Genomic DNA, 24,773 nt, shown 5'->3' on the forward strand with positions numbered 1-24,773 from the left:
ATTGGCCACACACGTTCAATGATATCACCGTCTCAAAACGTTGTTTGTAGCTTATTTTCACAACACTAGTTCTCGGTATAGATCCATGGGCTGGACGTGCTCATTTTGATCAAAAGGATAACTATTTGCTGCTACAGAGTTTGTGTTTATACTCTTTGTTTCATGCGACCTGCACAGTCGGGACATGAACATGTAACGTTAGTTAGCTGTCTGTTGCTTACGAGGTAGGTTCACGTTAGCCGCTAGCTAGCTTCTAGCTACTCATGCCCGGCTGTATGTGAGGACAAAGGCCGTGGACACCTCGTTTAAAAAAACAAAAATGTATCCTTCCTGGGGAAATTATGGGGCACCCCAGGCGCAAAACTTTGGAGGGGCCGGACCCCACAGGCCGCCCGGTGGCGGTCAGGCGCCGGGTTTCGGCGGCTTCGACGCCCCGTCGGGCGGCTCGACGTTCTCCAGTCTGCAGGAGCAGCACCGACAGCAGATGGAGCAGCTGCAGATGCTGCACCAGAAGCAGCTACAGTCCGTGTTACACCACGGGAATAATACGAATGCGTACGGCGGCGGACAGTCCGTTGGATATCCGGGATCAACTTGGCATACAGAAGGAGCAGGGCATCCAGACAGCGGTGCTGGGACTCAGTCGTATTTTCAAAAAGACGAGACTCCTACCCAGCCGGCCAGAGGTCCACTTGCTCCTCAGCCGGGTCACGCACAGCCTCCTCCACTTCCAGCGCAACCGCACCCCAACGATCCCCAACCTGGTCCTCCTCCCGAGCCCCCGTCATCCAAACCACCAGAGATCATCAGTGCTCCCAAAGCCCAAGAGGCCAACCAGAAAGATCCATCCACGACAGAGGAAGACAAGTCCTTACCTTTGCAGGTATTGTATAAGGTTTGACTCCGGGTAGTCAGCTGTTATATATTTAATACATGCATACATACATATTGTTTGGATTTGGACACGTTTTGGTCTTTCTCAGAAGACTACCAGCAGATGGTTTCAATATCAAAGAGCAGATGATAATATATTTAAGTACTTAAATGAAGATTTTGTTTCGGTGAAAAGAGGATGGGATTTCCTTGGATTCCACAAGACATCTTTTGAGAGTTGGGATGGAAAGTAACCCAAGAAACTGTCTACAATTTTAGATGTCGTACATATGCACAAAGTTGCATCACACATACCTAGTAATACAATACATTTCCAAATTTGAAGTTTTTGTTTAAAATTTAAACAATGTTGAACATTAATGCATACAAAAGAAACTACCCTAAGTAATCTGAATATTAATCAGAAAACATTATAAATCCAAGTCAATGTGAAATCAGTGTACAGCTGTATGGTGTGAAATGTCAAATACGTGCACAAAATGTCAAATATGTGCACAAAAACTAATTAATATAGACTGTAAAATGAAGAGTTAAATTCATTTTTGTATATGAAGTAAATTTTGTCCCATTTGGTTTACTGTATATGTTTTGGTTATCAGAAAAGTTAAATATGAGCAGGTAAATAAACATTGAATCACATGTTTGTCAAGGATTTAGGGTTTGATTAAAAATGTGTTTGTTGCAGGTCATTGACATACCATGTTTAATTATAATCGTATTATTGTGTCACATTAAGCTAGAAATACAGATAACACATGGAAAGCAAGATTTCCCCAAACACTTGCATTGTGAAAGTGAGGACAACATTTCTCGTGCACTTTATCTGATATAAGTTGTTTCACACAGGAGCAACAGCAACGATGGTATAAACAACATCTTCAAAATCTACAAAAGTTGAAGCAAGAGAAAGCCAGACTTAGTCAGAAAGAGGGCGATGGTCCTTTGCCGCTGCCACCCTCTGGCTCGGTGGTTCCTTCTCCTCCATCAGAACCACAAAAAGGCGCACCTCCTCCACCCCCTCCAAAAGAGGAGCCCCCTGCACCACCTCCACTGCCTGACGAGGCAAAGGTAAGCATTACTACTATGTTACAGAGGTGTGAATGTAATAATTCAGTCTTTTCTTGGGGAGTACTCCTGCATTGGCAAAATAGGTTGCCTATAGTCTTTTACATTTTAACACCAAGAATAATTGTGCTGCAAATATATATCTGTTCCGATTATTGGTTTTAGAGCTTCTTGAAGAATGAAAATATATGTTGAAGATATAAGTCATTACTCTCAACATATTCTATTATATCTATTCTTTAATATCCATAGTGTTTTTCTGTAATACTCTAAACTAAATGGTGCTGCAGATAATTATTTTCAAACTGTAAAGAACAATAGATCATTCTCATATTTGATATTTCATGATATAATTAACCCACATTTCTGTGATAACTGCCATGTCGTAATGTGTGAAATTCATAGAACTCAAGCTCATTCATTGTAATTGTCCTACATGCAAAGTTACAGAGGAGCAAATAATGGACTTATGTACATATGTAAATGGTTGTGTAATATATTCTCAGTAGTACAACCTACCCTCAGTTATGTAAAAAAAAAATCTTTGAGTTTCAAAAATGTGATTTGCTCTAATCTTGTTTGTTTAAAGCCTGATGTCCCTCAAGACCCAGAGGAGGCTGCCCGCTTGCAGCAGTTACAGGCTGCAGCAGCGCAGTGGCAAAAGGTGCAGCAAGAAAGAGCAGGCTTACAATACCAGGCTCTCATGCAACAACACGAAAAGCTTCAGCAGATCCTGGAAAAATACCAACAGCTGATTCAGCAACCTACAAATCTTCAGGTATGTAAATAGTAGTTTCTTTGAAAGCTACTTACTGGCTGGTCATTTCCCCTGGTGTCCTATGATCGGTACATTAAGTGAAAGGTGAACAGCAAGCATAGTATGTTGAGTGGAACCAAAAGCAGGCATTCGAGTGAGTTTGAGCTGCAACTACTCTGATCTGCAACCCCAGCAGCAGCAGCAGCAGCAGCAGCAGCAGCAGCAGCAGCTTGGAAGCCAATATGTTTTTATTTTCACATGCCACATGTCAGTGATTTATTTGTTATGCATGTACTTGTATGGTAATTAACCAAATAACTAAAATCGAATGTCCTTTTTTTTGCAGACGATGTCTGCTGAAATGCAGCTGAGGCACTATGAAATGCAACAGCAGCAGTTCACCCCTTTGTTCCAAGACTGGGATCACTCTTTCGTCCTGTGGCATGAGCATTTCAAGACCTATCCCCACAAAGACCAATTGCAGGACTATGAGCGTCAATGGAAGCAGTGGCAGGAGCAGATGAACGCCACCAATGCCCACCTTCAAGAAAGGGTGGCCACTCTCTCTGCCATGGTGCCATTTGCCTCAAGCCAGTATAATAGTGGTATGATGGGACAATTTGGCCAGTACCCTGGACAAGACATACAAATGCAGCAGCAGCAGCAGCAGCAGCAGCAGCAGCAGCAGCAACAGACTGCAAAGCTGGCTATGCAGCATTCCCCACTTGGTGTTGGACCCAACGCTCAAGGTCCACGGCCGACTGGCTTTGGGACACATTCGGAATCCCCTGCTGGACCCCCTTTGAGAGTAGCGGCTCCTGCTAGCATAGGAGTCAGACCCCCAGGTCCCTCCACCATTCAGCCATCAAGCATCAACACCGTCAGAGGTCCACGGTCAGTAGGGTGTTCATGTACAACTGTAATTGTGATTTTATCGAAAGTTACTACAAGGAACTTTTTGAATTGGTTATTAATATTCTCAATTTAATCCTGATACCTCAACATAACCTACATAAGTAGAGAATATTGGCTATTTCTGTATAATTATTCTTTATGTCTGTCATTGGGTAAGATATCCCGAAACGATTTACTGGTTACGCAGGTTCCCCAGATAGGCTTAAACTCAGATTTCAGCAGGTCAGCCTTTGACCAGCAGTTGGAACTCCGGCAGGAGGTGGAGATCTTTGAAACCCAGCAACAGCGGCTCCTCCCCCAGTGAGGAGCAGAGCTTTGCCTCCCTACATTGTCATTCCCCAATGTAAGCCAACACCGACACCATGCTGCTGAAGGCCCAGGCCTGCTGAAATGAAGGGAGGCTCGAGTGAAGCAGAACCTGGACTGCACAGGCCAGTCAGACCCTGATGCAGTAAAATTTGATGTTTCCTTAAGGGTATCTGGTGTTTGGAAACACTGCAGGTTTTGACAACCAAAATTAAAAGAATCAAAAGTTCCTTTTAGTAGCATAATAAAATTAAAATATAAAAGTTTACATTTAAGATTGTTGGCTTTTTTTTCAAAAGAAAAAAGTTTCAGAAAATCAATTGAGTATTTCAATTTTGGTGGGTTATTACATTACCTGATGTGTAAAATATATGTTTTATATTGATAGCCTATAACTGAGATGCTAATCGAAAGCTTTATTATTAATAATGTTAATTATAATTCTGTTTTTTGGTTTCTTTTTTTCCCAATTTCTGTAGCCCTGCTGGTCCCAGCGAAAACAACCCTAGATTTGACCAACCACAGCAGTGCTTTGATGGTCCTCCAAGATTTGACCAGCCACAGCAGCGCTTTGATGGTCCTTCAAGATTTGACCAGCCACAGCAGCGCTTTAATGGTCCTCCTAGATTTGACCAGCCACAGCAGCGCTTTGATGGTCCCCCAAGGTTTGACCAACCACAACAGCGCTTTGCCGGTCCCCCAAGGTTCGACAAACCGCAACAGCGATTTGATGGCCCCCCTCGATTTGACCAACCAAGACAGCGCTTTGATGGTCCCCCAAGGTTCAATCAACCACAGCGCTTTGATGGCCCGCCGCGATTTGACCAACCAAGGCAGCGCTTTGATGGTCCCCCTCGATTTGACCAACCAAGGCAGCGCTTCGATGGTCCTCCTAGATTTGACCAACCTCGATTTGGACAGCAGTCTAGATTTGAGCAGGCCACAAGGCTCGATGGCCCACCAACTCATTTTGAACGTCCAACTGTACCGCAAAAACAACAGCAATGTCCCCAACCTAAGGCCCAACCAGCTACTAAACAACCAGCTAATATAGATTCCAAGAGTTCTGGAAATTCGGCTGGGCCACAACCCGAAAAAGAAAAAGTTAAATCAAAGCCAGGTGATAAGGACAATGCTGATGATTTGACAGACGATAACTTGCTTGGAACAGATGGCTTTTTTGTCCAAAATGACCCCATTCCACAAACATTACAAACAAACCCAAAACCTGAGGAATCAAAGGACAATAATGCTACAAACGATGACAAAAAACTAAAACCTGGAAACAGTAACCTTTCTGCAACTTCTTCTTCTGATGTTGCTTCAAAAAGTACTGCTATACAAAATCCCCTCAAATCAGATGGACCAATGATAAACGATAAACCCCCACTTGATCCAAAGACTCCTGGAATCCAACAGGAGCCGCAAGCTTCTGGCCATATGCAGTCAAGACCAGATCTTCCAATGCTTCACCCGGGGAGGGGACGTGGTCAGCCACCAGTAACTATCCAAGTGCATGGGCGGGGACGTGGGCAGGCAGGCCCTGGGGAATTCAGGGGACCGAACACTGTACCACTTGGGGATAATATGAGAGAAATGTCTTATGACTACATGCCATCTGAAGAGAATGTGGAGGTACCTGAAGAGCAGGAAGATTATCACTGGCAAGATCCTTCATACGAGCAGTGTGATGGTGAGGATTTGGAGGAGTCTCTTGAAGAAAGATGGATACCTGGTGGACATCACTTCTCAACAGAGGAAGAGTATTATGATGATCCAATGGGCAGAGGCGGCCCTCCTATGGGCAGAGGCGGCCCTCCAATGGGCAGAGGCGGCCCTCCTATGGGAAGAGGCGGCCCTCCAATGGGCAGAGGCGGCCCTCCAATGGGCAGAGGAGGTCCACCGATGGGCAGAGGAGGTCCACCGATGGGCAGAGGCGGTCATCCGATGGGCAGAGGCGGTCATCCGATGGGAAGAGGCGGTCCTCCGATGGGCAGAGGAGGTCCTCCGATGGGCAGAGGCGGACCGCCAATGGGCAGAGGCGGACCGCCAATGGGCAGAGGCGGACCTCCAATGGGCAGAGGGGGACCTTCTATGGGCAGAGGGGGACCAATGGACAGGCACTGGGAAGAAATTGAGTCAGCAGAGTACTCCGAGGAAGGGGATCCTTACTGGGGAGAAATGAGACCACCAATGAGAGGCATGAGACCCCCGTTTCCACCTGGCCGGGGTCGTCCCCCACGTGGTCATCCTGGCTTTATGCACCAGGGACGAGGGCGCCCACCTCACCCAGCACATGGGCCAATGGATCATGAACCATTAGGCCATAGAATGGAAATTGATGATACTGAATTGGATCCAATGCACCATGGACATGACCCTCATAGCCATCCGATGCATTCTGATGTAGGACGAGGCAGACGTCGTGAGCCACCACCATCACCTCACGAAATGATGGATCCTATGGAAAAAACATTGTACAATGAAGGCATTGAGTTAGGGTGGCAACAGCCACATGGTAGAGGCCCTCCTCCGCCTCCACATGAGATGATCGATTCGGGGGGAATGAGAAGGAGACCTATGGGTAGAGGAATGGCAGGCAGAGGCATGTGGCGTCCAGGCGCAACACATGAGGAATATGAAGAACGACATAATGAGTGTTTTGTGGAGGATTATGGTCATGGGGAACATGGTTTTCAATGGCGGCCACCACAGAACTATCCTTCTAATGACTATGGGCACGAATCTAAGTACTATGAGTCTGAATGGGACGGAGACCGTGCTCCTCCAGAGAGGGACTATCCCCCTCGCATGCAACCTCCAGAGCCTTACAGAGATGGTCATTGGCCAGAGGAAAGAGAAAGAGGTAAGCCATATCCTTATGGTGAACATGATAGGGGAAGGGGAGAACTTAGAATTCGTGAGTATGGGGCTGAGCCACCGTACCGGCAGGAAGAACCATCATACCCACCATCCGCAGCGCCTTCAGAATGGGATAGGCCTTCGAGACTTCCTCCACCACCAGACAGAGGGTATCCCGCGGACTATGAGGACCGCAGAGGTCGCTATGAAGAGCGCAGGGAAGAGCCTCCTATGGATTTACGTCCAGCTTCATCTCCAGCTTCAGCTGTCACAAACGTGCCAGAGAGCTCGGTTGATCCGGCATCACAAGGAACAAGTGGAGCAAATGTTCTTGCTCTCTCCCAACGTCAGCATGAGATCATCTTGAAAGCTGCTCAGGAGCTTAAACTTATAAGGTAATTTCTTGACTTTTGCCATTAATTAATGCATCATTATGTTAGGTTCCTATATTCTGACTTATCTGTAGTGGAATCTAGCCGTGCAGTGTTGTCATTAAATGCTCAGGTGTGGAAATATCCACCCATAGAAATAGAATAGGAGTGGAACGGACATTCCCAATTTAATCAACATTACAGGATGGTAGAAGCTGCATCCATTTTTATGTATACCATTGACATTGCTACCGTTGTAGCAGGCTAAATTTCATATAAACTAAATCGATTTATTGCAGGTCCTGGACTCATTGAGGTGAGGTTTTACAGAAACAACTAAAACCCGCCGTGGAGTAGTAGTAAGGGCCAAACTTGTCAGTGTTCAACTCACTTTCTGTAATTAGTTATAGCACGAAAATGGTGGTGGGCATGGCAACTTTTTTGTATAGCCCATTTCAACAACAAGGTGATTGAAAATGCTTTACATTACAGCATTTAAAGCATCAAAACATAATACAAAAGAAAAAAATATTTAAAATCAATGAAGAACATTCATTTTAAAACGGTCAAAAATAGAATAAAAGTTCAAGTGCAGTTTCAGAAATAAAATGCAGTAGTGAGATGCAGAAATTAATTAATATTCTTGAATCTGGGGCAATTAAAGGTGACGGCAAAGTCTTCCTATCAATGAAATCATTCATAAATGTTAACATGCTCGGCTGGCGGCCTTTGCACACCATACCATGACTGAAGCAGAAGGATTTTTTATTGTAGTTGCAGCTTTGCCATTTTGCTTGCATATTACCTACTTTATTTTGTGGTCAAATGGTTTTTGGGGAACTATTTGGTGAACTTAACTTCCATTCTGTTGGGGCTACAGGGAGCTGCAGGAGGGGAAGACACCTGGTACTGAGCCTCAGCCTGTACCAGCTGACATCCTGTCTGAGCTTCCTGCTGGTCTCCTTGGTTTGGAAATCCCACCAGACGTCAGGAACGTTCTAAAGGTAATATTTACAAACATTATTTGAGCCCAGTTAATGAGATTGCATTGCGGCAAGATTGGTGGATGTGTTAGAGGACACTTGGCAGACTTTTATGATTTGTATTCTTTCATACAGTTTCACAAATGTATTTGTTAAAATATAATGTTTTTATTTTGCATTTAGCTGTTGATTAATATATTAAATCTGTTATCTTTAGGGCATGACTGCAGCAGCACAGACGGCTGTAACCAAACCTGTTTCTTGGGATACAAAGCCTGTTTCCACAGATTACCAGACATCTCTCCCCAAACCCTCAATGATGCCAAAGACTGTGGATTATGGGCATGGGCACGGTATGTGCAGCGGAGATGGACATATTTGATCATTTTAACAGATAACACAGGTTAAGTTTCAAGATCTTGTTGGTGACATTAACACTTGGTGTTTCAGAGCCTGGAGCCACTGTTGAGCGGATGTCTTATGGTGAGAGAATTGTGTTGAGGCCTGACCCATCTATAGACAGGGGCTATGAAAAAGGTGAGTCTCAGTACTTTAAAGCTTAGCTTTCACTTCTCAAACAGAACTGGATTTTGCAATTTTCTAACTATTGATTAACTATTTCATTGTCCTAGAACCTCTTGGTCCCAGAGATCCGTACAGTAGAGACCCATATTTTGATAGACGATCGGACCCTTACATGGATCGTCGCGACTACAGCCGAGAGCGGGAATTGTATAGAGAAAAGCTGCCATCTGATTATGATAGAGACCGATATGAAAGGGAGCGATATCCCCCACGAGAGAGAGATGACAGGTATGGTGTTTCCTCAGTAGACCTTTTTTCCTAACTGTGGGGAAGCACGCTGCTTCTGTGCATATGTAATATTGTTTTTTCTATTTGTCTTTTTTTTTTAATTCAAGCACACAGTCCATGATTGAAGAAAGGTACAATATCAAATTGTGTCAATAGATTATTATTGGTCGTCAGTGTGTGCTAGTTTGAATCAAAGAACTCTCGTCGACAAAGCAAATCTTGACAATGCTCGTCCTCCTCTGTGTAGATCTCCACTGGCACTTCCTTCACGCTCGGCATACAGAGAGAGAGAGCGGGATCTTCGAGACAGGGAGAGAAGTGACAGTCGTGATCGAGAAGATCATTACGCGAGGCCTGGATATGACAGACCTCCATACGAGCGCGCCGGACTCGAGCGCAGTGGGTCTGAGCGCTACGGCCATAGCTCCTCACCTTACGGTACGTTCCATCTCACATCTGTTTACAGACGTGCACTTGCATACAAAAGCTGTGTTTGGTAGACCTTAACTTCCGCACTTAAATCACAAGTTAATTTCCTAATTACTTTAAGTAAATCTACATGGAATGAAAATAATGCCATTTAGAGAAATGTTTAAATCGCAATGAATATCATACAGTAGACAGAAGAAGTTATCCAGAAGACAGAGGGCCTCCTGCTGCACCGCCTCTCCCACCTCCACCTCAGCCGCCCCCACGAGTCGAGAGGAAGCCAGAAATCAAGAATATTGACGATATCCTCAAACCACCTGGCAGATCATCTCGTCCTGAAAGGGTATTTATTACTGAAGTAATGTTTCTTGGTGTAACAATATCACATTTTTAGTTAGTATATTAAGAGGTCACGTCTGTGATACATTTTCACAGATTGTCATCATAATGAGAGGGCTTCCAGGAAGCGGAAAAAGTCATGTTGCAAAGCTCATACGGGTGAGTGGCGTTATACCAGCAAGTCATAGTGTAATTATGTGTAAGAACAATACTTGTAGTTTATGTGTACTTTTTTTTACTAAACAAATATTATTGCCTTTTGAAAAAGTCAAATCAAAACATAAAAACTTTGTTTTTTAATGTTGTTGACGTTATCAAGGATAAGGAAGTCGATTGTGGCGGTGCACCTCCAAGAGTTCTTGTTTTGGACGATTATTTCATGACAGAGACTGAGAAAGTACAAAAAGATCCAGACACGGGAAGACGGGTCAAGAATAAGGTGAGTCTGACACGCAACAACAACAAAGTGGGGCTGAAGCAGGGCTGTTAGAAATTGTCATTGTTGTTGTGAACATTATAAACAATGTGATGCAATACAAAAATCTGTCTTGCAGGTTCTTGAATACGAGTATGAGCCGGAGATGGAAGATACTTACCGGAACAGCATGCTTAAAACATTTAAGAAAACTCTGGATGACGGCTTTTTCCCCTTCATCATTTTAGACACTATTAATGACAGGGTTAAACATTTTGAACAGTTCTGGAGTGCAGCCAAAACGAAAGGCTTTGAGGTGAGTTGTGAATGTCTCAGAAATAAAAAATATGTCATATCCCATCGGCCATGTGCATAAGAGGTTTTATTTTCATATTTTAAGGTGTATTTGGCTGAAATCACTGCAGACACTCAGACGTGTGGAAAGAGAAATGTCCATGCGCGCACTCTTAAGGATATATTAAAGGTCTGTAATATCTAATTACTGTCTCAGATACATTTGGCATAAGATGAATGTTCAGTCTTACGTGTAAAATGCACTTCTTAATTGAGCCGTCTGTACACAGATGTCCAACAACTGGGAGCCTTCACCACGTCATATGGTGCGCTTGGATGTCCGGTCCCTGCTTCAGGATGCTGCTATAGAAGAGGTGAGGTCTTCAACACGCGATGTTCTTATAATATTATCGTCCTTTTTTAGTAACTGAGCTGAACTAATATGTGCCTGTGTTATCAGGTTGAAATGGAAGACTTCAATCCTGATGACGAGCCCAAAGTGCTGAAGAGGGAGGAGGAAGAAGAGGGTGATCTGGTAGGACATGAAAAGCTTTCATTTATAGCCACATAGCTTCCAGAATCATTTCCACTTATTTGTATTCCCATCTTTCACAAAAGGCGTATCTCGTAATTTGATTTACGATGGAGTAAATATCAGATGCACGAGGAAGAGCAGAGCAGACCACAGCAGAGAAATGATAAAAATAATAAATATTTGGGAGCGAGATAGAGACCGTCAAGATGCTGCAGTGAATATTTTCCTAAAATAAATGACAGTCCATTAACACAAGGGTAAATTTCAAGGCTTCCTGGTTAGGGTTAGTTTAGTAGTTTAATTTTTATCTCAAAGTTTTCAAAAAAATATTGGATAAAGCAAAATGTTCCAAAACTTTTTCCTCCATCATTGCGGATGAATCTGGACCATTCTGCTGAGTTTGGATTTTCATTCAAGAAAAGACAAACCTTTTTTTTGTTAGACATACATTTAATTTGGATCCAAAAATCAAGTTAAAAAATAAAAAAGTGCCTATTAATTTTCATGTGTAAAACATACTCATTATTAATATATTTCTCATTAAGCTTGGTTAAGAAAACACCAATTATTTAAAAATCGTGTGATTTAAAAACAAAATGCCAAATACATTTTAAAACAATGAGGTAAATATTGCCTTCGACATAAAGGAAAATGTTTACAGGTGCATTCATATACAGACATAAGTGTGTTGGGGCTCAGGTTTTGAAACCTTTTCAAAGCAAATAATATGATTGTTTAACCAGCTTAACTTCGCAACTACTCTGGTTAAAAAGTTACAATTTTAATTTACCTACATTGGTGTTGATGAAATCAAAATGATGGACTTTCTAGTATCTGGTGTCGGAGAAAGATTTTTGTATAAGATCTTTAAAACTGAACTACTGAATTTCAAAAGTTTCCAAATTTAATGGCACCACCTTCAGGGTGATTGTCTCCATGTGGAGTTTATCAAGTTTGGGACCAAACTATGTAATTAAGTTGTGACCATTTAAGTGATTTTATCAGGAAGAAAAAAAGCACAGTTGCCTAATAATCGCCTGACAACAAATCTGCTTTGGCTTGAAGCAGCTTTTATTAAATATATAATAATACTTTATCAAATGTCGATGGGAAATAATGAGGAAGGACTCCCTTGTAGTGATCCACCAAATCTGCAGTTCCCCTCAGCTTTATCCCAAGTTTCAGCTCATGTTTAGTTGTCCGGCCTGCAGCTTTATTGTTTTTGTTCACTCTCATAACTCACTGTTTACTACCTGCTCAGCAGCAAACATCACACACAATCTGTAACTAGCTGGTGACACAGTGGGGGATGTATCAGCTAAAGAGACAGATGTTTTTTATTCAGGAGTTGGTAGAGACAAATAACTAGAATAAATATGAAGATCAAGAGATTTGTCTCATTACAGTTCAAACTGTGTCGTGAGGCCCCATCTGTCCGTATGATCAAGATATCCACTGGCTCAGGAAAATGCTCTGTTGAGATTGTTTTGTTGACCATTCTTGCTTGAAAGTCATATACTCAAGCTCTGCACTGACTGTTTATTATATGCTTTATTATTTACAAACCAAAAAACACTTTCTTTAGACATGACCAGATTTCACAAGTAGACTTTTACAGGACTGTAGTTTATAGAAACAAGCTGTTTAGAAAAGTCCACTGAAGTGTAAAAAGGGTCCATGAACAACATGCAGTTAACAGTTTAAAATGTCTGATTTAGAGACATTGTCCGTTAATTGTTGGTTATTCTTTAAATATGACACTATGATAATGATTTAACTGTGAAAACCCTCTTTGTGGACGTCTTTTATCCATCAGATTGAAGGATGAATTCTTTTTTTTTTGTGCATAAAATTCAAAGTAGTAACGAAATGGTTGAAGATGGGGGGAAATATATTGTTTCCAGGCCCAAATAATTAAAACATAAAGCTGCTGTAACACAGCAATGAGCGGTGGATGCAACACAAAAGGCAGAGGTCCGATGGTCTGTTATCAAAAGTCAAGAAAAAGTAAACAAATATAAATGATTTATGATAATGAAAAATAGTCAGTGATGATGGCTTGTTTTAAACTGTGTAAAAAGTTTTTGATCTAAATCAAGAAAACAAATGTAAGTTACAAACATCAGACTAATTTACAAATAGTTCTCAACTTTCACTTTAAGTGTCTCTTTATTAATTAATCTGTACGGATCCCAAACCCATTTAAAGCGTCACTGACATCTCCAGAACAACTTTATTCAGCGGCACCAACACACCTCATGGGGCTGCCTGTGCCCTTGAGCACAAGAGGAGTCCCCAATATGGTACTTGTTTGGTTTTTCTACGTACTTTACAGCCCTGTCCCATTTATTTTGTAATCACTGTATCATCGCAAATATTGCTCCTATATTGCAACCCGTTAAAAGGCCGGGTCAGGGTTACTTAATGCAAGCACCCGCCTCCCTGTCATGAGAACTCGACCCGCAAACAGACAACTTTGTGCTGCTGCTGGTAACAGGACCCTCTTGCTCCCAGCCATCATTAGTGAGAATAGAGAGGCTAAATAAAGGCAGTATATTCTTTTTCTTTTTTTTACCCTAGTGTTTGACTGCACTGTGTAGAAAAGCAATGGCGTCCACAGTTCAGGGATTTAACTAATTTCGCTGCGCTCCGACCAGCTGAGCTGAAAGCGAGCTCAGTGGATGCAGAGCACCGCTCTACCCAGCGTGTGGTTACAATGGCCCACATTTACCATCTTTCAGCCTCCGTTCCACCATTTGAGGTTCTGTTTGAAACTTTCAGAAAATCAATAGATTGTTATTAATGACATTAATTACTATATTGTATTCATACCCACCACAAGAGAGTGCACATATTAAATAGTGATAATAATAACAATGTGATATTGGGGTTTTAGCTGGTTTCTCATAGCTAACGTTAGCTTGCTTGCTAGCTAGCTATTGTAGCAGAAATACTGTCTTGAGTCGATAACGTCAGTTAATTCATCCACAGTCGAGCTGAACTGGTTGGTGCGTTAACCAGCTTCTTATTTGAACATAACTTTAATGTTATGAAGCAACACACATTGATTTCATTAAAATCACTCCACAGGAAAGTCAATAGACTCTTGAGCAAGAAAGTCGGGAAAGATCTATTTTTTTTTGCCACGTTACTATCCATTCGTTGGCAATAAATACAAACCACAATTAATACATGGAATAAGTTACACATTGAACCTTTGAATACACTACACTACAACTGACATCACAGTTGGATGTGTGTCGGATCTTGTTTGTTGCACCTGCGACCAAATCCAACGGTGATGTGATGCCACCCACAGATATTAAGCCTGAAAGTTGATTTGTCTTTTTCTGAGTTTAATCTTTAAAGTCTTTCGGGAGACAATGTGTCATGTATGTGAGAACTTTATTAATGAATAATCTGAACAGACAGAGAGTCTTGGTTGCTTCTTTTTATCGTCAAGCTTCGGTTTTGTACATTAAACTCTGAAAGCCAGAGCGCCTGACATTTTCTGCAGCATATTGTTTTTTAGCATTCGTCTTTTGTTTTTGTTTGTTGTCCCATGTGTACATACTCGTAACAAACGGATTTCTATAATACAAATTATAATAAGACATTTAAATATGAAAAGACAAATGAAATGATTGACTCCTTAAGCTTCTACCTACCAAATGTTCACCCACACAGATGTTTTCACTCACTGTTCCTGATTAGACTTCTGTCTGGACTGAGTGGGCGGGTCTTCTCAAGTAAAGCTTCGCCCGTCTTAAACCTGAGCAGAGGTCTAATCACAAAATTTGACGGAAAACATCTGTATATAAAGAACAGTGAAAAACAAATCATAAACAAAACAAAAACAAATCTCACAAATATAATTAAAAAAAATCATAAATGCATGAAAATGTAATGTCCCATGAGGAATTCAACGACTTCTAAAACTGTCTGTGAATAGATTTTTAGATCCAGTGTTAGTTTTTAAAAATTAGAAAAATAACAGGTATGTAAGAACAAAAACTGTCGACAAAAAATCAAAACACATTGAACCATTGAGAGAAAAAAATAACCCTTTTAATGTATCATTATTGTACTAATGAAACCAGTAAACTTGGTATCACATCATGACATTTTAACAAAGAAGGGCCACTGGTGCATCCATAATAATTTCAGTTGCAGAGGCTCGTTCTCCCGTCGTAATACGATGGGTCAAATGGTTTTGTCAGCTTCATTGTTAAGCACATTAATTTAACGTAAAAAAAGGTGTCACCTCTTTATATGATGTCCAGTACCAGACACTCACATGTTGGTCATGGTTTTACCTGGTATGCACGTAGCCTTAAGATGTTTTCTCCGAGATTAACAAATTATTCTGCACGCATTGCATTTTGAATATGTTGCACACAAAAAATGATTTGGTTGACCATTTTTTACCTCTCAAATAACCCTTTGCAGCTTCAATTGGGTGATCTGAAGAGTGTCAAAAGAATACAGGGGTGTGTCTTTACTTAGGAAACGGCTAGTGCTGGCCAACCAAGTCGCATCAGTGTAATTCAACAGCTGAGGATTGGTTAAGGGAAAGTGATGCAATGTCAGAAAAGCACACTATACTTTTTGACCAGGAAAATGTGCATGATTAGTTGACACTAATATTCAGCAGCAAACTGGCACTCAGGTTTATTGTTTGTCACGTAAACTGTGTCGATCACACGATCATTAACTTACACAGACAAAGTACGTGATTGGAGACCAGAGTGCTTGTTTTGCTTTTTTTTTTATCTTCTAAAAGCACATAGCGGTTTGCTTGACAATCTTTTCATAAAGAAAAGCACTTTGGCACAGAAGTTGTGTTTTACAAAGCAGAGCACACCAATGATCCATTCTCTCTTTTCTTTTGCATGTCGTCAAGAACAAAAGCTTTAGTCTCAACTTGCCAGATCAAAATATTTGCATGCCACTGTTACATTCTGTCTTAACCAGATAAGTCCTCACGCAGCCTCATCCTTCAGTAGTCTTTGTTGTCTTACTACGCCTGATAAACCAGTCTGCTCTCTTTTCAGCCATCCCCTGCTTTCTCTCTCCCTTTCCCTGTGTCGCCCAGATGTTTAACCACTGCAGTGTTTCTTTATAAAATATAGGGCTACATTCCAAAAAGCAAATGGGAGATGGACACGTCCGAGGCCAAACTTGGTAGGTATTCTTCTTTGTTAGTCTTGATTTTATGACGACCCAATCTTTTACCCCTCAGTGAAAGGTTGATGATATTGGTTGGATTCAGCATGATAACAACCTAAACTAATAATTTAACGATTGACAGATGCTTCGAATGGAACACTCTTTAATAGAGCCGGCGTTTGTTTTCTTCTGGAAAAAACATGTCTATTATAGACGAGTGAATGTACAAAGAGAATGACAAGATGAAGTCCTGCATGTAAACGGAAACATGCAAAGTGAACCTCCTTTGACTTATTGATGTTTTCCAACTCAAAATCCATGTAAATGTAAACGTGGTCATAACGTCTAGAGATCCCAAACCAGGCAAATGAGGCGGGACGCCCTCGTCTATTAGTGTTGATGTGATTTCACTGTGTTATTGTTATGTGATTGTGCAAGAGGACATAGCTAAAAAAAAAAAAAAACAGATGCCGATTGACTCGCTGGCTTTTCATGGACAAATCATGGGAGATGACAACTGATCGCCACAGTGATCTTCCATTTATACAGACAAGTTGGACGGTCTGGGGAGCGGCGGGAAAAGGAAACGTGAAGACATGGAGGACTACCTTCAGCTGCCGGACGACTATGCCACGCGCATGTCGGAACCAGGAAAGAAACGGGTAAATTGCCGTCTGCTGTACACCTGTTGCTTTGGTCTTCTTAAAATGAATTGCTAAAACATTGACGATAAAGATCCAGATAGTCACGGTTGTCTTCAAGTTGTATACACCATTTTTTTAAAAATGTTAAATAATGTAACAGATTTATCTGAAGTGATACTCGCTCATCCACTTCGCCGTCATAACACACCACCCGTGGTTGCTTTGTCAAGGTCCGTTGGGCTGACCTCGAAGAGCAGAAGGAAGCGGATCGAAAGCGAGCAATCGGCTTCGTGGTGGGTCAAACGGACTGGGATAGAATAACGGACGAGAGCGGACAGCTGGCACAAAGGGCTCTCAACCGTACCAAGTATTTCTAAGAAGATGATCTTGTCCCCTTTTTCCCCCCCTTCATTAAAAGGTAATGTATGTTCCTCTTTTGTATAATGTTGTTAGGATGGCTGTCAATGTTAAGAGTAAGGAATCGTCAAATCGCTGATTTAAAAATACAAATGTAACATTCAATGACGTGATGAGAACATGTTTAAGGCTTTTTCTTATAACATGTCCTCTAAATGTACTTTATGGATTAATAGTTTCTTTAAATCAAGTTATTGGTTTATCTCAGCTTTTTCTCAAGAAGCTGTTTTGTCAAAAGGATTTTTTTTACATTTCTGAGCTTAATCGCATTAAATATTGACTAAAATGACACGTATAACCTTACTTAGTTTGATTGCCACCATATGTTTCACGGCTGTATTTACTTTTCTTTTTTAATACAAATACAATTGTAACTTTGTTCTGCATAAAGTAAGTGTTATCAAAATGTTTGAATATAACTGAATTTACAAAACTTAAATTTATTAGGAAAGTTTTTGTCTAGTTGTCATATAAAAGTTTAACTAGATCACAAAAAATATCAACGATCTCTTTTTCTTTCTGCAGGTTTCCAGAATGTGAAAACACTGACTTACTTGTGGTGAAACAAGAGACTCATCCATACCACCAATGGTTATCAAATTCTTAGTTTTTTTATGAATAAGGATGCAGTATAGTTCTTTTTTGTTCTCATTTTTAAACCGGCACGCTGATCAATTTGTAGTTTGTAACTCTGTGCTTCTTCCGGTCATGTGTTCTGTACTCGGACATGGTTCTTGCTGTTTTATACTCTTCATGCTTTCTGTACGGTTTACCTGTAGCAATGTTTTTCTGATCCATGTATACTTGAAAAAACACAATAAAACATTCACAAAATCACCAACCTGGGGAGTCTTTCTTGAGGAACACGATGTCTGAAGAGTTTTTGCTTCCAGAAGAAGCAGAATGTGCTCGATTTGAATCAGTGGAGCTTAAGAAAAACTATTTACATCCGCCTGACATCACTTGTTTATCCCCCTGTAACATTTGTTCAGACGGGCTGTTATCAGGTCCATCACTATGTATGGCTACATGAGGAGAATAGAGGTAAGAATAAATGGTTGGGTTAGCAAATTCCAACAATTCCCGTTGCAAATGAATCGCACCCCGTGACAGTTTTGCACCTCTGCGTTGCCCCTCAGTCTCATAGTGGTGGTGTGTTTGCCATTCTCTTGTCTTAGGTTTGTATTTATTGAAACAATTGAACAATAAATACTGTGAGATAATTGCACAGAGATGTGCACTTGTGCCTTGAATGGGTTTGCGTGTGACGTGAGTGCATGATTGTAGGATTGAAAAACACCTCCCTCTGTGTTTTCAACCTTTAAGTATAATTTAAAATTATATTAAAGAACCCTTTATGGTTGTCAATAACAACGTAAAAACGGGAACTTTGGGGTGGTTAAAGTCTGATTTCCTCAATGACAAATTCAGCCCACAGTGGATTTTCATGATCATAATAGTATTTTATTTGTATGTCTCTTTGAGTTTTTCGCCATTGTTTTAACACATGCAAAGACCAGATATACGCATGTTACACCTGTAACACAATTCAGCTGATTAATACTATATGTGATCACCACTAATGCACATTAACAAAGCTAACCATAATATTTAAGTGAGAACAATACAAATGTATTGCTTTTATTGTGTCTGTCTCACAAGCCACTTACGCTTAAAACAAGATGAGAGCTGGTTTTATACTTATGTTTTATACAGAATATTCACTCAATAAGTCCTGACAGTGGCACACTTAATGAAGAGAAGAATTTGCCTGTTTGACTCTTGTTCTCGCTCACTGTTGACAGCAAGGTAATGACAATATTGCACAGAGGTGTAGTTATTTACAGTTATTGTATGCCTATGTGCACACTTCATATTGGTATTCAATGGAAACCAAATTCAGTCTCAGTGAGTGAGATAATCATGGTTAATATGTAAGCAGCTGTGTTCAGTTTTAAAGATACATTTTACATTTACAAACTTTGCACTTGGGAAGCAAATCCTCCAGAAATTTCACTCGAGAATTTTTATCTGGATTACAAACGATGTTACTGAAGACGAGACAAGGATCCTCACTTACGACCGAACACACAGAGCCACTGAGGAAGATTTGCCCGTGGACATCCAGCCACAGCCAATCATGTAGGAAGTGGATGAATGGATCGTCATGGTGAGTATGGAAGAGATATTTTAACAACAGTTTGCCAGAAGCGGATGATAATTTACATTTCAGAATACTTGTAATTTTCACGTTATCCTGTACATACATATAATAAGCTCTGTTGAATATTAAATATGTTTTTCTTCTCCTGCTGTTGTGTGAACCTTTTTTTGTGCTTTTAATAAACAGACATAAAAAACTGAAAATGTGTTGCACTTGAAGATAATCACAGATTAAATAGTTTTACAATAAGTACAATACAAACTGTTATTGCTCTATAATATGGTTGACATGGAAAAACACAAATGTCAAACGACATGCTGCAACAAGCCAGTAGCATTTGATGAACCTGGACATGAGATTGGATCGGTGCGAGCGTGCTCGTCACTATTCTGCTGTACAATACCCCCTATGCTTCATTGGACACTAAATAGTTTGCTATTCAAGGCACGAGTAAGTCCACACTGTGACAGTGACCACTGTGGCACATGATGGCGTCTGGTTGGGTCTCATCCTGAGGGATGACTTTTGAATTCAGCCGGTACGTCACTGTCCAGTTTACAGATCACTTTGTAGATTGCTTTCTTCCAAGATGGATCACGATCTTTTCCCATTGAAAGGGCGATGTAAAATTCTCTTAGTGTAATCTCAGAAACCTCCAGGAATCTGTCAGGGACCTGTGAATCCACAGGGGAAGATTTAAAAGCCTTTTACACACAAAGTGTTTATATTTCACAGACGGTAAAATACAGAATTGGGATTGGAGAATGAAGGTAAGTAACATGGCGAAGGCACCTCGGTTAATTTAGAACTTTATTAAAGCAGATCTACAAACTGCATCAACACACGTCAGCTGATACCTGAATCTGCTTTCATTGCTTTTTAATGTAAACCATATTGTTTCTGTTTTTTATAGTTCTGAATACTTTTACAAATGTTTGAACTGTAACATTGTTGAATTATGATAATAATGGAGCTTGTAAGCATGCAGTATTCTGTTGCCAGGTAAAAAAAAAAATCAGTCCAGAGCGTAAGTATCCGAGGAGACGCGTCATTGGTTTGGTTCGGAAGAGTTTTGCTCTCTTTTAGAAAAAAAAATCAAAAAATTGTTTATTATTTTCTTAATATTGTTTTATGATGAATTCAAATGTTTGGTTCTTAAAAGCTGTTTAAAACTTTTTATCTTTAGGGGAACTCATAACATATTAGCATTTGAAGTATTTTTTTAACGCAAGTATTTGGCAGACTAAATGAAAAATGTATCTCACAAAAGCATTTATTTTAAGTGGATACAATTTTTAATTAAAATGTTATTTCAAATTTTAAAATAAAAATGCAAGATATATTGTAATTTAATTTTGCAGTTTCATCTAGGTCCTAATTTAAATTAAAAAAAATGGAATAATCAGTTCCCATTTACATTATTTAAATGCCTTGATGGATATTCCTTGACAATTTTAAGAAAAACATTTTGCATTTTCATAAAGCGTAGTTGGTTTTTGGAAAATGAATTGTAAAGTAGCTTTTCCATTTTTGCATGAATATTGTCTGTAAACGAGCAGAGCTGCTAATGATAATTTGTTCATTTTATTCCAATTAATGCACATGGGAAATAAAAATATTGTTGTGAGTTTGCACTTTCATTTTAACTTAGTCCGCCAAATGTTTCCATATAAAAGACCCCCATGATCCCTTCACCACTAATCTGTTCTCCTCAGAATGAACCTTTTTTTTATGTTGGATATGCAATGTGCTCAGCTTTGCTCACAGACTTAGTTAAAATCTGGAAGACAAACATCCCATAGTTTGCTAAGGCCTTTTCTTTAACTCGAGGCGAATCCTCACGACTATGTTTGATGTGTTGTGATATATTACATCTACAAGGATTTGTGCCTTTTTCTTCATGATACATTTATTTGATAGCTGTCTCTACCGTACATCATCTTGGAATTATTTATGCATTAACACATCTAATATAGCCATGTGTTGACGCATGCAGGAACTTACAACATTATTTGTTTTACATCTGTACTTACTCTGTAAGAAGCAGAGTTATAAACTACAAATTGATCAGTGAATAATCAGAGTGCCAGTTTAAAAATGAGAAGAAAAAAACAAGCAAACATTTCTGAAGAAATTCATATTTTCTACGTGTGTGTTATATAACCTGCAAATTATTAGGGACCATTATATTGAATTGATCTCCTAAAGCCACTATAATCTTTACCAGTAATAAATATGCAGATGCGGCAAATCTGACTAATTTGAAAATGAAGCTTTGAAACTATTGACAAATATAAAGTGTCACACACACACACTAACGAAACTAAATTGTGTGTTAGACTGAACGTGACTGAACATGATCAAACTGAAAATAACTTCACTGGAGGATCCCAAAGCCAACAAACACATCTGTATGATGCAAGTAAGAATAATTATAGTGTATCAGTTTACCTAACAAAAATCTTAAATATTTAAGTTACTTTTAAGATAATTGTTTTTATCTGCGATGTTATCCACTTAAACTCCAAAAGTAGTGAACAGGAGGCTGTTTAATCTTTTTTAATCATGTGATGACAGTAAAATATCAGCACTAAGAATAATAGAGGAGCATCAGTTTACCTGGAAGTCGTTGGTTTTGTTGTAGTGCATGTTGAGAGCCCTGAAAAGTTCTGATTCTCTCCCCACAGTCAGACTCCTCACGTCAGCCACTGCTACGAGAGCATGCCGGGCAAACTTCTCCATCTGGATGTAGTAAAACTCCCTGAAGTTACTGAACCACTTGATGAGCTGAGAGGTGATGCAGCGCGTTAACTGAGGGAGGAGCCGAGAGACGGGTAAGTTGATGTGACAGAACATGTGTTTCACAGTATTAAAAACATAAAGCAAATCAAAAAAGTTAATAATCTTGTTCTTGCTTGATTATGATGACAAATAAAAAACAAAACCTATCTGCTTGTCTGGGACTGATTCTTTATTCTGTGGTGATTTATTTTGAAAGGATGAACTGGTTTGGGATCATAAAACATGCCGCACATGAACAACCAATGACTGCTGTGAGATTTAGGTTGAAGATTTTCTCTCAGAAATAGCATGAAATGTGTCTGCTTCAATGCAAAATACAGCAACTTTGTATCGCTATACATCTGTATTTCTTTTTGACAAAAATGACGCGTGTGATATTTTCTCACCTGCACATCATAGAAACACATCTTCAGGACCAGTGAGCTCGGGTAGCGGCTGTAGAAGAACATGTGCTTTGCTTTCTTCAGGTGATTCGTGGTCAGACCCTCCTGAACGCACCGGAGTTAAGGGGTAAACCACACATCAAGACAATACCAGAGGACTTTCCTTTGTTAATGAGGAGAGATCCATTTATCAACTCAACGTAAATGAAAGACTGCTATTTTCTGCACGTTTGGAAGATCAAAGTTGCTATTTATTGGAATCTGTAAGGGGCCAAGTTGCTGACTTCTGTGTTTTGCTAATGGCACAGAGGGGAAAAGGTTTGTGACATAACAGGTGGTAATTTGGAACTCAAATAAGCAAAGACAGAGTAATTGTTATGTAAAGGGTAGCTGCTTCAGAAGACACTAGGGGAATTAATTCTGTCTCTATTGATTGCTTTCTTAAAGCCACGAGAAAAACCTAAAAGCTTCGTTATTCGACGGCAAATTCCAAAACGTGCCAAGGATACATTCAACATGTACGGGTCGTTCTTCCTCAGGCATTCCGACTCCATCTTGACGTGAGGCAGAAACCGCCTTTCCAACAGCTCGGGACCCACCGACACAGCGTGAGCCTGAGGGCTTCTGACAGATCTGGAGTTGACCTTCGATCTCACTTTGACCGGCTTCCAATGTGCGGCGTACGTCTCAAACTTCGCTTGGCTATCTTCAGAGCGTTCACTCCGCAGATACCCGAGGGCATGTTCAGCGCTGTGATCCCGATCTGACGGCAGACTTCGGTGCAGAGCCGAGTCATGGCTGAAGGGGACTAGGGGTCGAGGGCGATAGGGAGCTTTTGATCTGGACTGGATGATGAGCTTGTCGGCTCTTTCCAGTCGAGGCTTTTGCACAACCAGGGACAGAGCTTCGGTTTGAACACCTGGGACTTGTCGCATCTCACAGGAAAGTCTTTCTTTATCATCTTTACCACCTGGAGGCCGAAGAGACGCATCAGTGACCGTGTTCTCCTCGTCATTTGGAGATGCCTGGAGAAGTGGTGTGCTCTTCAAAATCGAGTCAACGCTCTTACTGACGGCTTTGCTTAGTTCGTACTTCAAAACATCTGCCATCAGCTTTATCCTCTCCGGCTTCGACTGGAAGAAGTTCATCAGCTTCACCTTCTTCCATCCTTGGTATTTTCTACTTGGGCTGCTCTGGAACTCACCACATGAGTCTGTGAATGCCTCCGTTGGAGATGTTTCGGGAGAGTTGTTCCAGGTGTGATATTTACTGTCTGCAACGTCGGCGACCCCACCCACGTGGTTTAACCTCGTTCTGAGCTGTCTGAGGTGCTGATGCTGACTCTCAAGCTGCTTCCTCGCCGTCCGGCTGTCAGATCCACTCCCGTTCGCGAGCTCCTGATCTTGAATACTTTCATTTTCTTGCATGCCGCCCGACTCCTCGTGCTGACTTGTCATCCCTTCTATGAAGCGCACTCCAGGGGAGCTGGTCATGCCTTTGATGATATTTTCTACTCTGGCCCGCTTTGCTTGATGGCCACTGTTTAAGTTCCACTCGTGGTGATCACAAGAACCGGATGCAGGATACAAGTGCTTTCTGGTGGGTAAATGTCCACCGGGGTTGTCTCTTGGTGGATTGAGCTCCAGCTGGCTGGAACAGATCAAACTTGTAAAAGCATCATCACTGCTGTAATAAGCTGTCTCCGGTGGCATTGTTATGTCCTCGCTGTCTTCGTCCATGGACACAGAAACAGCTGAAACTTCTGAATTTGACAGCACGGGATCCAGTTGGAAAGAGGAGACGTGCTCTATGGGGTAGCCGTCAAGGAAAAGGCTGCTGGAAGAATACATACTCTTGCTCCAAACACTTGGATCCATGCTTGTTGGGTGAAAAAGAAAGACATATAAAATGTTAGCCTCAATCAAAGGTTGAGATAAACATCTTACATACTAGTTTCATATGAAAGTAAAAACTAAAAAGTGTCGCTCAGAAAACAGGAAGCACATCTACATACAGAAATATGTTATATGACCCACCTGTTGCCTGTCGAAAGGGATCCAAGGAGGCTGTAGGTCTGGAGCTGGCAGGAAGAGGAATGACTCGAGTATTTGTAGTGGTCCAGCTGAGAGACCCTCCAAAAATCAGGAGGTGTGGTCAAATATGCCAACCTATCCGATCCTACCTGTACATAATACCATGCGATTTTAATCGGATAA

The 24,773-nt window shown here is 40.8% G+C and overlaps 2 protein-coding genes across 5 annotated transcripts; one reads left to right on the forward strand and one right to left on the reverse strand.

The window, feature by feature from the left end:
* ylpm1 (YLP motif containing 1) lies at window positions 1-20,544 on the forward strand. Of its 4 annotated transcripts, XM_068577463.1 has the most exons (22): window positions 1-883; window positions 1,741-1,962; window positions 2,549-2,737; window positions 3,063-3,610; window positions 4,417-7,194; window positions 8,051-8,174; window positions 8,371-8,506; window positions 8,604-8,690; window positions 8,786-8,966; window positions 9,074-9,097; window positions 9,214-9,404; window positions 9,584-9,738; window positions 9,831-9,893; window positions 10,054-10,173; window positions 10,289-10,465; window positions 10,550-10,633; window positions 10,734-10,817; window positions 10,904-10,978; window positions 16,111-16,162; window positions 16,697-16,809; window positions 17,022-17,209; window positions 17,734-20,544. In XM_068577463.1, exons 1-21 carry the CDS (start codon window positions 320-322, stop codon window positions 17,166-17,168), a joined length of 6,114 nt encoding a protein of 2,037 aa, XP_068433564.1. In that variant the 5' UTR covers window positions 1-319; the 3' UTR covers window positions 17,169-17,209; window positions 17,734-20,544. The 4 variants fall into 4 exon arrangements, with proteins under 4 accessions (XP_068433564.1, XP_068433563.1, XP_068433565.1 ...); XM_068577462.1 differs by having other exon boundaries at window positions 17,022-20,544; XM_068577464.1 differs by having other exon boundaries at window positions 9,587-9,738; window positions 17,022-20,544.
* LOC137785905 (prospero homeobox protein 1-like) lies at window positions 19,418-24,707 on the reverse strand. Its single transcript, XM_068577466.1, has 5 exons — window positions 24,594-24,707; window positions 23,067-24,435; window positions 22,561-22,662; window positions 21,992-22,183; window positions 19,418-20,046 (listed from the first exon to the last, which is right to left on the reverse strand). Exons 2-5 carry the CDS (start codon window positions 24,432-24,434, stop codon window positions 19,879-19,881), a joined length of 1,830 nt encoding a protein of 609 aa, XP_068433567.1. The 5' UTR covers window position 24,435; window positions 24,594-24,707; the 3' UTR covers window positions 19,418-19,878.
* Between the last annotated feature and the right edge of the window lie 66 nt (window positions 24,708-24,773).

This window comes from Clinocottus analis, unplaced genomic scaffold, assembly GCF_023055335.1.
Source record: "Clinocottus analis isolate CAN_PGR_092001 unplaced genomic scaffold, fCliAna1.0.p SCAF_15, whole genome shotgun sequence".
NCBI lineage: Eukaryota > Metazoa > Chordata > Actinopteri > Perciformes > Cottidae > Clinocottus > Clinocottus analis.

Coding starts and splice junctions, on each gene's coding strand:
- ylpm1 (XM_068577462.1), top strand. CDS start 320: ATGTATCCTTCCTGGGGAAATTATGGGGCACCCCAGGCGCAAAACTTT. Junction 8,691..8,785: donor AGACAGGGGCTATGAAAAAG/GTGAGTCTCAGT, acceptor TCATTGTCCTAG/AACCTCTTGGTCCCAGAGAT. Junction 10,466..10,549: donor CCAAAACGAAAGGCTTTGAG/GTGAGTTGTGAA, acceptor TCATATTTTAAG/GTGTATTTGGCTGAAATCAC.
- LOC137785905 (XM_068577466.1), bottom strand. CDS start 24,434: ATGGATCCAAGTGTTTGGAGCAAGAGTATGTATTCTTCCAGCAGCCTT. Junction 22,184..22,560: donor TGTGTTTCTATGATGTGCAG/GTGAGAAAATAT, acceptor CTCCTCCCTCAG/TTAACGCGCTGCATCACCTC. Junction 20,047..21,991: donor ACAAAACCAACGACTTCCAG/GTAAACTGATGC, acceptor GTGGATTCACAG/GTCCCTGACAGATTCCTGGA.